Below are 16,904 nucleotides of genomic sequence, written 5' to 3'. Positions count from 1 at the left end.
ACCCTCTCAATCCCAATGGCATCATTTCCTCCACCATCACACCTGTTGAAAGGATCCCTCTCTAGTTCAGATTCTCCAAATATCAGCTCTCTTCTGCATAGCCTCCCAGCAGACTCACTCCATCTCACCCCCTATTCTCCTCTTCGGCAACAAGAAACCTCTCAGTGGCTCCCAGGCAGACCGCCTCATCCCCCATCGTTCATCTCTTACCCTCCTACCCTGGCTTTGCTGGGATCCCGTGAACTGTGGTGTCTGTGGGAGCAGGAACGATGCCCAGTTAATTCTGTTAACTGTGGCCCAAGTTCAAAATGGTACACTGACTGAACTAGAAGCAATGAAATTTGAACCCTAGCGGTGGTACTATGAGATTACTGGTAAGGGATGTGGGTACGATTTTGAGCATGGGACACAGAAGTGCAGGAGTGACTGTACATTGCTTCTGATCCTACTAGTCCCCAGGGACCATGAAACCCAGTAAAAATGGGATAGGGGGATGGGGGGGGGGTCTGAACTGAGGGGATCCTTTTAGATGTATGTTATGGGGGGATGATATTGGGGGAATAGGTTGGGGATGATATCGGGGGGGGGGGAGGGGGGAGTAGATTGAATAGGGAGCTGGTCTTGGTCATTACACCTGCCCATTCTACCAGGTACTTACGTGTGCCTGAGAGCAGGTGTAAACGTTGACCTCTCAATTTTTTTGCAGTGACTTATATTTCCTTCTCTATGCCCTGTCCACACCCTTTTGATTTCCAAACATGGTGTGGAGTACCACGTGAAAATTGTGGCTTTTTAAAATGTTATTTGTAAGTGTAGTTGATCTACATCTTTAAAAACTGCTATGATTTTAAATGAGGGCCTTAGTATTTTATAATAAAGTTTTACATTTTTGAATTGTATACCAAGTCAGAAAAAGAAGTGAGGTCCAAAAAATGGGTGAAACCCAGGATGTGCAAAAAATGTCAATTTATTAGCAGCGATCAAGGAAAGGTATAATAGTTGGACTTTGAACTCTAAATGGTTCAGCGATTGTGCCTGCGTCAGGAGTCAACCAATTTATCCTTTATACCTCTTTATATCTCTTTTGCCTTGGCATTGCACTCAACCTTTTGGTCTTCTGTGCTCTTCTTTACAGCTTAGTGGGTGGAAGTAGAAATTCTTTATACCTTGATTGCTGCTAATAAATTGATTTTATCTGCACATTCTGGGTTTCACCTGTTTATTGGACCTCACTGCTTTTTCTGACTGTTATCCACCCATGAGGTTGGCCACTCCTTTTTTTTGTTTGCTGAATTATTTACAAAGCAAATGGGCATTTCTGATAGAATATAGCTACAACTTATTTTTCCCATTGTTTTTTTCTTGCACATTGTAAAATGCTTTATGTATCTATATCTATTTTGTTTTAATACTGATATTCATGGAATTACTGAGCACATTTAATGAATCTCTTTATTGGCTGGTATAGATCTGGTTCTACACAAATGGGATTTTTTCAAAAGCTGGAATTAATGAAGACAAAATTCCATATATCACTTTGAGCACTGGTGGCGTTGAAATCATTGCTGCAATTGTTGCGGTAAGTGTGTCTTTAGATTTTATACGGTTACAGATTTTTTTCCATAGTATCTTAGGGCCCTTTTTACTAAGGCGTGCGGCTAAACGCTAGAGACACCCATATATTCCTATGGGTGTCTTTAACATTTAGGGATATGTTTACTTAGGCGCATTAGCGTTTTTATCGCACCTTTAAAGTTAAGACACGTTAAACACTAACATGCCAATACATTCCTATAGGCGCATTAGTGTTTCATGCGTGTTAGTGTTTAATGCATGTTAAAAACACTAATGTGCCTATAGCGCACCTTTGTAAACACAGGTCTTGGTGCATGCTAAAAACGCTAGCGCATCCTTAGTGCAGCTTAGTAAACAGGGCCCTTAATGTGTAAAGACTAATAAACCTCTGTATCGAATATCCATTAGTCATCACTGACAACAGCTAGTCACAGGGTTCAGATTTGGAAGGAGACCAGAGACTCTCATCTGGAGAGGAGATGAAGGAGAGTTCAGATGAAAACATTGTTTTTCTTTTGTTAGGCAAACATTCTCAGTGAAATAAAGTTGAAATATTCTGGGCAATATTGAACCTATGGCAGTTAGTATGTTTTTAAATGCTGACAACCATGTGCATTTGCTATGTCATCCCTGGGTACTGGCATTGAATATGCAGGCATTGGCAACCACCGTCACTTGCCAAGGTACCAGTAATATTCAGACAGGCATCCAGATTACTGCCTAGTAAAGGGGTCCTTTACTAAGATGCACAAATGGATTTAATGTGCGCTAATGATTAGCGTATGCTAAATGATAAGATGCCCATTATATTCCTATGGGCATCTTATCATTTGGCACTTGCTAATCATTAGCACGCCCTTGTAAAAGGACCTCAAAGTTAGGACAGCCTTTATGCTGTCCTAATTTTATCAGGGTAGTTACCTAGTTAGCAGGTGGTCTGAGCAGATATTCAGTAGTATTAGCCAATTAAGGGGCCTTTTACTAAGCCACTGCAAAATCTGGGCTTAGCGCGTGCTAATGCAGGACTTTGCCGCGCAATAAGCCCAGATTTACAGCAGCTTATTTTTAATGTTTTCCTTTTTTTTTTTAATTTGCAGGTTGTACACTAATGTTCACATTAACACGTGGTACCTACAAAAAAAACAATGCAGCACTTACTGCCTCTTCTTTAGGAGATGTTATGTACTCTCGCATTAAAGTCGCATTATCCAGTTAGCGCACACTAATCAGGACACGTTACCTGGATAACACTCCATGCCTATTCCCTGCCCATACCACACCCCCTCCCAAAAATTGTTTTTAAAAAAGCTTGAGATTAACATACATTAAGATGCAAACTACTGTAAAACGCTTTACCACATCTTGTGGTAGGTCTTTTTTCCCAAGTTAAGCACATATTAGCGCTTAGGGGTGAATTCTATAAATCACACCTAAAAAATCAGTGACAAAAAACCTGCTTAAGTTGCACATAAATGAAAATGTGATGCAAATGCCCGTGCCTAAATTTAAGCACGGAATGCCCTTATTCTATAATTGTATGTGTAACTGGAATCTACGCCCACGCTCTGCCCTGAAACACCCGTGACCCTCCCATTTCTGTGCCCCCTTTTCCAAGATGCATGTAAAATTTAAGCATGGATCGCATGCCTAAATGTATGTGTGTATAATGTTAATCGATTTCAATTAGCACAAATAACTGCTTGTTCAAAGGCCACTAATTGACTCATTATTCAATTAAATTGCAAGCGCAAATTGGGCATTTTGGTGACTTTTATAGAATTAGGTGGTTAATGTGGTTTTACGTCAAGCCTTTACGTCAAGCTCCATCCCTGGCCGCCTTCAAATCCGGGCTAAAGGCCTACCTGCTTGATGCTGCTTTGAATTCCTAACTTGTCACCTGCTCATAACCTTTATCTTGTCTTCCTCTCTTCAATAGTCCCTTTCCCCTTATGTCCTATCTGTCTGTCCTACCTTTTCCCTTATTTGTCCTGTCTGTCTGTCTTGATTTAGATTGTAAGCTCTTTTGGGCAGGGACTGTCTTTTCTTCATGTTAAATTGTGAAGCGCTGCGTACGACTGGTAGCGCTATAGAAATGATTTGTAGTAGTAGTAGTTTAGTAAAAGTGCTATTAAGTGTTGCCAAATGTCTGGGCAGGACCTGGTTAGCATAAATTAATCAGCTAGGAGCCATTCCGACTGTTAATCCAAGTTGAATATCAACCCTTTTGGAGTTTATTCCTTATGGAAATATTTACAAAGGAGAAATAAATTGCCCACAATCCCTAGCTGCTTAGGATACCATCACCTAGCAAGGGAATGCTATACCATAGCCACAGCCCCTGGTTTCTTGCAACAGGTTTTTCAAGATTTGGTGGAAAGAGTTTGCTAATTCTGTGGCAGATTTTTCAAACATCGGTGGCAAATTGTGGCATATTTTCATAGATTTGCATGCAGTTGCATAGCAAATTGTTTTTATTAACCTTTATTTAAAAAAAATCTTTTTCTTGCAGTTTTTGTGTGCCCAGTTACTTTATTTGACCCTTTATTTGGGGGAAAAAAAGGATCTTTACGGTTGGAGTTCAGAAGGGGGAAAGGGATTGGAAAGGATTCATGAAGATGGGGGAGAGGTAGGATCTCAGAGGAAAGTAATAGAGGAGGAACCACAGAAAGTAAAGGAATGTGGGATGGAGAGGTAGAGGGAGGGGAGAATAGAGGAATTAGGGAGTAGAATGAGGAGAATGGAAGGAGGGAGGGGGAACTACTACTACTTATCATTTCTATAGCGCTACTAGACATACGCAGGGGCGCGCTGTACACTTGAATATGAAGAGACAGTCCCTGCCCGACACAGCTTACAATGAGAAAGGAGGGATTCAGAATCAGAATAGGAAGGAACAAGCTACTTATACCTCTTCTCCCTACAGTGATCTCTTCTCTCATTCACACTCCATACCTCCTAGAATCCCCTTACTCTCTTTCTAAATTTCCCTCTTATCTCCTTACTCTCTCCCATAGCTCCTATGATACCCTCCTCATCACACCATCACATGCTTGGCTTTCATACTTAATATCCCTCCAATAAAACACTCACTGTACCCCCATCCACTCATTCACGTTCTTCTTGCTCCCATCTTCTTATTCGCTCTCCCATTATATTCATCTTTTTTTCATTTACTTTACTCCCCATCCTCTTGCTCACTCTCTCTGTTTTCCTCACCATCCATTTACTCGGACCCTCCCTCATCACCCCTCCATCCCCTGTCTGATTTGTGTGACAATTCCACGGGGAACAAAAATTTTCATGGAAAAGGCCATGTTATGTAGCCCTTCCTGAGGCCATAGAATCATGGGAGGCTGTGGATTTTGATTATAGCTATCATGGTGAGTGTATCTTTCTTAACTTTTGTACATTTTATTTATCACCACATGGTTATTCAAATATAGTTTTGGTAAGTGAAGTTTTCCATCAAAATGCTTGTACTGCAGAACATCCAAAGTCAGATTGTGAGGTTCATTTTCCTCGCCTAACTGGAATAAGTGAATGCATATATTATTCTCAACCAATTAAACAGGTGTAATTAAGGAGTGCTAAGAGAAAGATATTGAAGTTTGCAGTCCACGGTTGATAAGTTGAAGATTTGAGACTTTGCCTCCTCTTTCATTCTGTTCAGGTGTTTCAAGATTAAAAAGGTAGACATCACTACTCCTACACAGTCGTTCTTCAAGTATAGCCAGTAAATCGCCATGGAAACAGAAGCAGTCACTGAATTACTGTACACGTTGATTTCAACTACTGGAGAGAAGAGAGACAATGTCAGGGGCATAATTTCTTAAAAACAAATATATATTTTTATTTTTAAATTACAATATATAGAGAGGCATTTTTACTGCACGATGTTGTTTTGTACACGGTAGACAGTAGTGTGGCCCACACTATCTTCTACTGTGCAATACAAACTGCATAAGCTGCTTAATGCACTTAGGGCTTCTTTTACAAAGCCGCACTAGCGATTCCCATGCAGCAAATAAGAGGAAGCCCATAGGAATGGAATGGACCCCAAAGCATTAAAATTTGTGTGATATGCAATGATACGTTTTTGCAGAATAGTTCTACGAACAGGTGATGTTGGGATGATCATCATCATTGAGTTCAATAATAAAATTCTGGGGAAGTGAGCTCTAGAGGCCTGAAAGTTAATTGAGAGAGGTACAAGGCTCATGGTTTGTCAAGAGCATTTAATAACTGCACCAGCCCTGATAGCAGATGAGAAAATTGCCTCCTAGATTATTATTGATTTTTTTTTTGTCAAACATGAATAGAAACATTACAGAGCCTTATCATCCTACACACTGGATCAGAAGTTGTACAATAGTTCAAGCTTAAATTCATTGAGGAGCAAGAAAAGATGCCACATGCATTTGAGTGTCATTAGAAAAGACATGCGCATTGCACATGATCACTAACAGCTTTTCCAACACATAGGCCCTTTTCTACTAAAGCATGTTTAATAACTCAAGCCCCATTGTCCTCTATGAGGTCTATTTACCAACTCTTACCTGGATTTTACAAGACCCCTATGTCAAAATCCAAAAAGATGCCTAATTTAAGCCTATGTTAGAAAGGCAACCTAGGCACATATGTACCTTTATAAAACAGGGTCTTAAGTCCAGCTTCAGAAGTGCACAAATGCCAGTGCACCAATATAGGTATAAATTTGTATGAGTACCTCATCCAGTAAACCCAAACAATGCCTTTGACTGGGTGACTAAACTGTTGGACATGGAAAGGGCTCTAGATGTGGTGTACTTAGATTTTAGCACAGCCTTTGACACGGTTCCGCACAGGCGACTGATAAACAGTGCCCACGGCATGGGACCTGAAGTGACTGGGTTAAAAATTGGTTAAATGGAAGGAGACAGAGAGTAGTGGTAAATGGAGCTTGCTCCGAGGAAAGGGATCAGTCCATGGGCAGCTCTTTTTAACATCTTATTGAATGATATTGCAGAAGGGCTGTCTGGTAAGGTTTGTCTCTTTGCAAATGATACCAAACTCTCTAATAGAATGGACACCACAGAAAGTGTGGATGGCATGAGGAAGGTTTCCCTGCCCCTTCCTGAGATGGCTCCCCTGAAACCTCAATTCATGTCCTCTAGTTCTACCACCTTCCCGTCTCTGGAAAAGGTTTGTTTGTAAATAAATACCCTTCAAATATTTGAATCTCATATCACTCCTGCCTCTCCTTTTCTCCAGGGTGTGCATGTTCAGGTCCTCAAGTCTCTCCTCATATGTCTTGTGACACAAACCCCATACCATTTTCGTCGCTTTTCTCTGAACTGCTTCAAGTCTTTTTACGTCTTTTAAGCAGCAGTAAGTGCACTGCGGGCTTACCATGGGCCAATCCAGAACTACCGCAGGAGCCTGGGGGTGGTTCCTACCCCTAGCGTGTGACATTTCTGATGCTACAAAAATATGTCCTATTTTAATAGCACTGGAACATAACTGGTGGTAATCAGGCAGTGCCATGCGCTGCCCATTTACCGCCAGGTTAGCGAGGAAGTCCTTACTGCTATCTGAGTGGGTGGTGATAAGGGCTACCCACTGAAATGGTCATGGGGTAAGTGGTTCACTTACTGCACAGCCATTTATTTTCCCCAAAATGGACAGCCTTTTACCTTTTGTGGTTAGCTTTCGAAGGTTGCCCTTCTTCGTCAGATCGGAAATAAGCAAATGTGCTAGCTGACAGTGTATATAAGTGAAAACATTCAAGCATTACTATGAATGTTTTCACTTATATACACTGTCAGCTAGCACATTTGCTTATTTCCGATCTGACGAAGAAGGGCAACCTTCGAAAGCTAATCAAGAAATGTATTAAGTTATGTCCAATAAAAAAGGTATCATCTTATTTTCTTTTCCATGTTTTATTTTGTTTGATTTCTATTGATAACCTTAAGAGTGGACTAACACGGCTACCACACTCCTCTACCTTTTGTGGTAAAAGGGGGCCTCAGCACACTTCAAAAACATACGCTGACGCTAGTATGGGCCCCCTTTTTCTGCAGCTTAGTAAAAGGACCCCTAAATGATTTCTTTGGTGAGTAAATTTACTGATCCCTAAAGCTCTGAACAATGAAGCTCCTATTAGCTTGGCAAGTTGTTTGACTATATTGACCCATAAACACTTTTCATTCAGCTTGGATGTTCCATATGTTAGACTTGTTAGACTGAACATTTACTGCCCCTTGATGTTTTTTTAAATAGGGGGTGTAATGTTGTGGAATCCATTGCCCGCTGAAATTAGACAAATGACTTCTACTGTTCAGTTTAGGAAATGGTTAAAGGCAAATTTTGTTTGTAGAAGGCTTTTGATACTTGATGAAGATGATATAACATAAGTAACTCTATTGCAGCAGCGTTCAGACAAATTATTTTGCTGTTTAGGTGATGATTGGAGGGACATTTTACAGAGGTTTATGATATCTGTTGAAAATGGTGCTTCATATGGTCAGTATGCTATATGGGGTTTTTTTTGGAAGGTTTTAATAATGTTATGTGTACTTTACGTGTAATTTGTTGATAATTGTGGAACTGTGTATGTTTCAAGTATGACCCACCTAGAATTGTTGGATAGAGTGGGATAAACCATTTTAAAATAAATAGAATAAATATATTTGTTCTATACATTTTCAAGCTGAATAGATGTAGTTCTTTATTAACCTTATATTGCTTTTTTTTCTTTTTCTTTTTCCAGGGCTTAACTATTGAACGACTTGGACGAAAACCACTTCTTATTGGAGGATTTGGTCTCATGACATTGTTCTTTGGGATTCTTACAATATCTCTGACTTTACAGGTTTATAATAATATTTACCACTTTATTATTTCTGTGCCTAAGCTATCCCAGTAACTTAATTGCAAGGTCATATATTCTGCCTGAGTTTGATTATTTGGAGGGGGGGGGTAGTTGTTAAAGTATGGTAAACATTTACCACAGGAGTGACTAACCTGCAGTACTTCAGTTCTGCAGGTTACTCATTCCCAACCAGAACCCCCAACCAGAACCCTGACTTTCCCCAATCAGAACTCCAGCACCTTCAATGAGAACCCCATTGGGTATGGGGATTCTGGGAATCCCACTGGTTATGGAAGAATAAGCCACAAGATTCCCATGGGGATGGAAGAGGTTGCCATAGAACTCCCACAGGGATGGAAGAAGTTGCCATGGGATTCTCGTGGTAATGTAGTCAAAATCTCAGGTGACTCCAGAATGAGGCTTGGAATGCACTGAGAGAGGCAACTGGAGCACCAGAATGAGGCTTGCAATGCACTGAGAGAGGCAATTGCAGCACCAGAATGAGGCTTGGAATGTACAGAGAGAGGCAGTTGGAGTGCCAGAATGAAACGGATAGGGTGCCAATGAAGTGACTTGAAGAGAAGGCTAATATGAACATAGCCACACTGGCAGAATATGTCATGGAGTAGAACTTTGAACAGATTGAAGGGGAGAGAGAAGGCTTAGTGGGAGACCTGTGAGAAGTAAGTTGCAGTAATCTAAGTGAGAGGTGATGAGAGTGTGGATAGGTGTTTTAGTAGTGTGCTTAGAAAGGAAGGGACAAATTTTGGTGATGTTATAGAGAGAGAGAGATGACAGGTTTTAGCAGTCTGTTGGATACATACAGAGAAAGAGGAGTCAAAGATGACCCCAAGGTTATGAGCTGATGAGACAGGGAGGATGAAAGTGTTATCCACAGAGACAGAGATGGGGGAAGAGGAGAAGTGGGTTTAGGGGGGAAAATAAGAAGCTCAGTGTTCGCCATGGTTGGAGCATAGACAAGTTGCACACTTATGTAAGTAACCAATAGAATACTATAAATTATGGGCTAGATTCTATATGTGGCACCTCAAAAATTGTTGCCGAAAAAAACCCTGCTTAAGCGTTATTCTATAAACTACATTTAAAGTTTGTCGTGGTTTATAGAATAAAACTTAAGCATTATAGCCACATGTAAATTTAGGCGCCACCATTTGCACCAATGAAGACATGGTGCAAATGTCTGCGCCTAAATTTACACATGGAGCAACCTTTACACATGTAACTCAAAACCATGCCCCCTTTCTGCCCCAAAACATCCATGACTGTCCCCTTTCCATGCCTCCTTTTTCGGGCAGTGCATAACTTTATGCATGTACCAATCTAATTAGTGCCAATAATTGATTATTAAAAAGCCAATTATTGGCACTAATTGGCTCATTATCCTATTAAAGTGACACACACTAGAATCAGGGAGTATAGAGGGGTGCGCTAGTGAGCTCTTGATGGAAATGGACGCCTGAACCAGACCCTTTCACTGTATTTGTCTAGAACATCATCCCAACAACCAATTTTGACAATTCAAAGAAATATCTTTCTTATCAATATCTTCTAAAGATGTCTGCTTCAACACCAACAAGATTGGAGTCACAAAATTCCTCAGTTGCAGTCTCCAAAAGGCTAAAACAAGATCCACCATCACCAGAGAAAATGGCCACGAGTAAAAGCTCTTAGCCACAAATTCCATGCTTGAGGAAATTTGAGTGCTGACAGATCTCACCGCTAAACATTTTGAAACCACCCAAGAGTTCAAATCAGAAATAGCAGCAATTACACAGTCATTATCAACGTTTCAAACCAGACTCGACAAATTAGATCAATGCTCTAGGCAAACAGCCCTCCAATTAGCTCAACACTCTGACTCTGTTGCAAAACATTTTAAGAAACTAGAATATAATCTGGAATATCTTTCAAACCGCTCCCCCAGAAATAATGTTAGAATCCTGGGACTTCAGAGGTCGAAGGCACAGACATGATCAGCTTCCTTACCAAATGGATTCTAGCCATACTAAATCTTCACTTTGATCCTCCATTGGAATTTGAGTGCACACCATCACATCAAAATCGCGCATGACACGTCCAAGGCCTGTAATGGCCAAAACTACTATGCTTTCCTCATGCCCTACAAATTTTAACAGCGGCTCGCTTGAATACAAGATGGGAAACACATACTTATAGTTCCTAATCTCACTAAAATGACCACCAGAAAGAGGAAAGCCTTCCTCGAAATGCAGGCAAGACTTAAATTGCTAGGCACCTGTTTCAAGTTGCAATACCCAGTTCGAATGACTATGACTCTCAATAACATTACCAAATCCTTTGATTCTCCAGAGCAATTTCTTCCTGTGCTGGCCCAGAAATTTACTTCAGATGACGAATGACCGGCACAGAAACAGTAGCGGCAGGCAGAGAGCTACAGTCTCGCACCTCTGCCTTGGTTGTTTATTAGCATGGACCCGAAGAGGTGCAGCGGGAGGGATATCATGCTGCATGGTGGGTGGATGAAAGGGGAGGGGGGAGAGCGAAACAGGCACCAGGTTGGATCCTAGGGGAGCTCTCATATGAGTGGCAGTTGTTTGCTGTTGCTGGACTAGAGGCACGGCTGCATGTGTGTGAATGAAAGGCTGTGCAGCTGCGCTTGCAGCCAGACCAGCACCGATTGGAGAGTCATAAAAGACTAGGTGGGCCTGAGACGAGATTGGGTGGGCCTGGACCTACCCAGGCCCACCTGTAGCTACATCCCTGCCCTGCTGATTCAGATATGAATGACAGATGCAATACAGAGTATTCTGGTAGGGGGCATCCCAGTGAAGGTATATGCTTATGCAGATAATGTGTTATTGTATGTAAAAAAATCCATAGCCCTCCCTACCAGGACTTTTTCATATTAATGAACACTTTGGATCGTTTTCTGGTTATACCAACTACTATACTACTTATCTTGTACTGTTACCAGTCTAGTTTGGCAATATACCTATTTGCTACTATAATGCAGGCATTATAGTTCTTACATTCAAGGCTACTTTGGAGGATACTATCACAGCTAGCATGATAGTATGGTCTCTGTTCCACCTTTCATGATGGGGCACTGAGAAATTAGTGCATGGCCATTAATGAAAAAGATAGAAACAAGGCCACATGACTGCCATGCTAAAAGTGGCTGCAGCATGCAGGAAACCCACATGCTAAACACAGTGCCGGCCACTTTATAGTGTGGCTTAGTAAAAGGACCCCAAAATGTGTTTGGCTAAAACGTTTGAGGGAGTCTTTTACTAAAGCTTAGCTCAAGTTATCTGCAGCAGGACCCATAGGAATAAAATGGGTCCTGTTACAGATAACTTGAGCTAAGTTTTAGTAAAAGACCCGCTGAGTGTCTTGCCAAGTGTAAAATTGTACGGGCGCTAGTGAAGTCATTTGTGGGCACTTAATTACATCCTTACTTGTTAGGTTGCAACTTCACAATTAGCTTACATTCTTGCTGGTTTCTACATTTGTAGTGTATATTGTCTCTCTTTTTTTTTCATTTTGAGTACTTTTGCATTGTACCCCACTTTGTATGATGTGCTGTTGGTTATATTCTGGATTTATTTTGGTTAAAAATCTTAATAAAAAGTATGTGAATGTTCAGTTTGCGTCTGTTTTTCATGGACAAACTTATATGCTGCTGTAGCCAAGTATTCTTTGTTGTGGTTATGCAGTGAAGTTTGGGAGATTAATCATAAAAGATTGATCCCTTTGATTCATCAGTAGGGGTCAACCTTGCTCAAGGTGAAGGAATTATTTTATTCATGGTAGCTATGGTTACTTTCTGACATCTGCTTTTGATTTCACTTTTCAGAAGTAGGTATTCTATAGGAACAGCAAAAACACTGGCACTTCAATTAGACCTCTAGAGCCTAGAGAAATAAAAAGCAACTCTGCACATGGTTTCATGTTTAAGAATGAGTAGGAATAATTGAAGGCAGCTTGGCACTTTGTCTCTTTCATTTTGTTTTTGCAACAATGATGGTGGAATGGTAATGGTACGTTGCCTTTCCATGCCAATCAGTGCAAGGACTTTATTGACAAAGCTTTTAATTGAAAAAACTAAAAACCTTGAACATAAATCATCCTGATCCATTTGTGAGACATAAAAATAGGAAGAGGTGAAGGCATCGGTTTGTTGCAAAGAAACTGTAGCAGACAGCAGCTGACTAGACAATCTGGGCCTGTGGATCTAATGTGAATAGCTGTTCTAGGAGCAAGGAAATCGGAAAGGGTGATCTACACTACTACTACTACTACTACTACTACTTATCATTTCTATAGCGCTTCTAGACGTATGCAGCGCTGTACACTTGAACATGAAGAGATAGTCCCTGCTCAACAGAGCTTACAATCTAATTAGGACAGACAAACAGGACAAACAAGAGATAAGGGAATATTAAAGTGAGGATGATAAAATAAGGGTTCTGAACAAGTGAATAAGGGTTAGGAGTTAAAAGCAGCATCAAAAAGGTGAGCTTTTAGCTTAGATTTGAAGACGGCCAGAGATGGAGCTTGACGTACCGGCTCAGGAAGTCTATTCCAGGCATATGGTGCAGCAAGATAAAAGGAATGGAGTCTGGAGTTAGCAGTGGAGGAGAAGGGTGCAGATAAGAGAGATTTACCCAGTGAATGGAGCTCCCGGGGAGAAAATCTCCTGGACATTTTAGAAAAACACACAAAGTTTATTTTAGTTTTAAAACTTATATTCCACCTAACACTAAATGGCTAACAATAAAAACATACATAAAAGAAGACAAAACAAAACAACTAACAAAATTTAAAACTAAAATCCCTCATCTCAATAAACCCTTTGTAGTTAGATACTAACCATCTGAATCGTACTACTGCACTTTAAAGATGTCATGAACAAAAAATGTCTGATTAAAAACCCCGCATCATATCAAACCTCAATGATTAGATATTAACAAAGGCTTGCAAAAACAAATGCGTTTTCAATAGTTTTCCAAGTTATTGGAAAGTAGTACATAAATGAATATAGCTTTATGTATAGTACTGTGGAAGTCATGTTAGAAAACTTCTATGGTATTTTCATTTGTAGATGGCCAACACATATAAAAACCAATCTTAATAATGCCTCTGTTTACATAGATGCTCTGGAATGCACAGATTCAATTGGGATAACAAAAAAGAACTCCTCCCAGTTCAAAGGTCACTGAGACCTCCAGCATTGCTTATGTTTGATTCACTTTTACTGTACACCGCCTTGAGTGAATTCTTTTCAAAAAGGCAGTAAATAAAGCCTAATAAAAATAAATAAATAAAATAAATATCCGACAATACCAAAATAACAAAAATAAATAAATAAATAATGAAAATGGGGGACGGGCTGTCAGTATTAATGAGAACCACATGGATTTCACATGGAGCCCAAAAATATTTCCTTGTAACAAGAATGTGCTTTTTTAGGACTTCTCCCTCCCATCAAAATGAACTGCTCTACAGGGAACAATTGTTTCATGTGCACCCACTAGAAATCTGGTAACTTTAACCTCTTTCCTTCCTTTGACAGGGAGAGAACATTACTTTTTACCTCCATTTGCCTCCTCTTCCAGCTTTAATCTGACATCCTGATGCATGAGGCCCTGTGATCTCACAGGACCCTCTAGTCCCTCATGTTCCAACATCAGATTGAAACAGCAGAATGAGAGAAAAGCAGGCAAAAACACTGTTCTCCTCCTGGGAGTGGGAGATGAGGATTGTGTGAAATTTGGTTCTACATGCCATGAAGATCAAACAAACTTGAAAGCGTGTCACAAAATAATTAAGATTGAGCTAGGATATTGAAATGGATTTCCTCCTGCATAGAATGAGGGAGGAATATAGATGTGGAAAAGATTCTCATTTGAACACATCCTGTTTTGCAGCATCGTGAGCCATGGATTCCCTACCTCAGTATAGTGTGCATTCTTGCAGTCATTGCTTCATTTTGTATTGGGCCTGGTAAGTAATATTGAGTGGCATTTTCAAAAAATAAATCAGCTCATAACATCCAAAAAAAAACCCAGCCATCTAGTAACCATAATCAAACAGGCAAAACTTCTAGATTTCCTGTTCGATTATGACTGTGAGATGGATGTTGTTGCTCTGAAAACTTCCAAAATGGATAGCCATGTTCCAAAGTGAAATGTCCAACTTTTAAATGACAAAAGAACAGGGACATGAATATCTGGCATCATTTTCAAAAATATGGGCACACAGATTCCCTGTAGAATAGAGGAGTAGACTAGTGGTTAGTGCAGTGGCCTATAATCCAAGTGATATAGGTTCAAATCCCACTATAGCTCTTTTGGGGTTTTTTTCTTTTAGTAAACGTGATCCCTCCAGGACCTGAAAAATACCTACTGTACCTGAATATTCATCACTTCAATAGCCTTCAGGCTTACAGGCATCATATATTTAGGCACAGCAGGTATTTTTCTGTTTCTGCATGGTACAGAATTATTTTAAAAAAGGTGAAGGTAGACATGAACCTGAGTCCCTCAGTTCATAATTTACTGCATTAACCACTAGGCTACTCCTCTAACCTGCTTTTGTATTGTTCAGAATGGCTATAATACCTGCTGCTGGCATACGGCCTGATTTTCTTTTCCAGTTTCACTTTCAGGGGACAGGGAAAAGGACAGAAACCACTGATGGGGATTAAGCAGGGGTCATGTCTTAATCCTTCCAGTGGTCAGCTGCTTAATTAGAGCAACATTTTGTAAATTGAACATGACTGAAACAAATTTTTTTAGACATGGATGTTTCTTCCAATTTGAAAAATACTGTTGGACATTCTACTTTTGGACTCTCCCTAGTCCCGCTCAAAACACACCCACCACACGCCTTCATACTGTTTGGATGGAGTGTGAAATGTCCAAATTCTGACTTTCCAGAATCAGGATTTGGACATTTTTAGCAAATGGTTTAAAACAAAAAAGCATTTTAAGACGTCCATCTGCTTTAAAAATGAGCACCATTGTTATGTTTTTGTTCAGTCACAGACTTTTAACTTAAGAGTACCACCAGCACACTTTGGCAGTGCCTTGTGACTATATGATTTTGAATGACCAGCTACTGCATGTCTTATTTTTACCACTATAGAAATGTTAAGCCGTTTCCTGCTCTGCCCACACAATATGCTGTGATTACCAGCATAGGAATGTTTAATTTTTGAATGCTTCCAGAGTTATGCACAGATGAAATTGAATCACTGGTACGGTTACTTATGTCAAATCTGGTTAATCAATATACAGTAACAAAATTTTGATCCTGATTCGTAAACAAATAAATCAGATTTGTGCTTGTGCTGAAAGATAAGTTACTGGGTATTTCTAGATTTGTACCTGAACAACTGGATAATGTATTTTGTTAATAATGGGCTCCCCTTATCACTCTAGGATTATCACTGTCTTTTCACTCTCACTCCAGTGTCCCAAATATCCACTACTTAGTATTGTGGAGTGCTGAAAGACCAGTGGTGTTTAGTATTTTTACCACCTCTCTAAACTATCATATATAATATAATGGCTTTAGAGAGATAAAATACAAGGCCACACATATGAGAAAGTGAAGTTAGAGATGTTATTACTCACCAAGAGAAAGTTACAATTACAAATTTGAACCTCTCATGGGAGGGGGGTGGGTCACAGAGCCACAACACAACCGTGATGCATCTGAGGCTCCAAAAAAATGCATAAGCAATAAAATACTTAGGTGTTCTGGGTCTGAGTCTCTAAAGAACTAGGAAGTACATACATTTTTATAGGCCTTTTCAGGCTACAGATAACACAATAACAATCATGCCCCATTGGACACACGACAACACCGTGGCCAATACTGATTGACTATGGTAGTGAGTTGGTTAGTTCTTCTTGGAAATGCTAATAGCTATTATTTACTTAGAAATGCTAATAATATAATGGACTAACTCTTCTTAGAAAGCTAGGTCATTTTCCTGAGGAGTTATCTTGTTCTGTCAGCTACAGAACATCTGTGACCACCATGTTGCTAAACCATGTTGCTGTTTTTCCACCTACGCCCATTCCTCATTCTGCTGCATGAGAGTGTCACAACAACAGATCATGAGTTCTGCAGTCACACTGGAGTTCAGGTTAGAGTCATGGGCCTATAAGGTTTTCTCTCATTTTAGATTCTGAACCAAAGTCAGGCCTTGAATCAAAGCTCTTTGCTATGATGATAGCATACAATTTATATATGAAGGGGTCAAAATTCAAAGCAATTTAACTAGGCTCCTGCCCAGTGAAATTGCCTGTAAAAGGCTATCTGGGGATATTCAGCAACAAGTTAACCAGATAGTGCCATTGAATATTCCCTCTAACTGCCTAAGCTGAAACCGGTTATTATGTGGATGGTTCCAGAGGTGGAGTCAGCATTTAAGCACTTAAATTGCAGTACTCAACAGTTACCT

At 40.1% G+C, this 16,904-nt stretch overlaps 1 protein-coding gene across 1 annotated transcript in view; it reads left to right on the top strand.

The window, feature by feature from the left end:
* The window catches only part of SLC2A9 (solute carrier family 2 member 9), a 200,305-nt gene that overhangs the window by 130,028 nt on the left and 53,373 nt on the right, over nt 1-16,904 (top strand). The window contains exons 9-11 of the mRNA XM_030191186.1: nt 1,469-1,579; nt 8,327-8,428; nt 14,359-14,434. Coding sequence (XP_030047046.1) covers nt 1,469-1,579; nt 8,327-8,428; nt 14,359-14,434 — 289 coding nt within the window. The remainder of the gene's footprint in view (nt 1-1,468; nt 1,580-8,326; nt 8,429-14,358; nt 14,435-16,904) is intronic.

This window comes from Microcaecilia unicolor, chromosome 2 (assembly GCF_901765095.1).
Source record: "Microcaecilia unicolor chromosome 2, aMicUni1.1, whole genome shotgun sequence".
NCBI classification, from domain to species: Eukaryota; Metazoa; Chordata; class Amphibia; order Gymnophiona; family Siphonopidae; genus Microcaecilia; species Microcaecilia unicolor.
The sequence above is the reverse complement of the archived record's forward strand: the minus strand, read 5'-3'. Positions and strand labels throughout refer to the sequence as shown.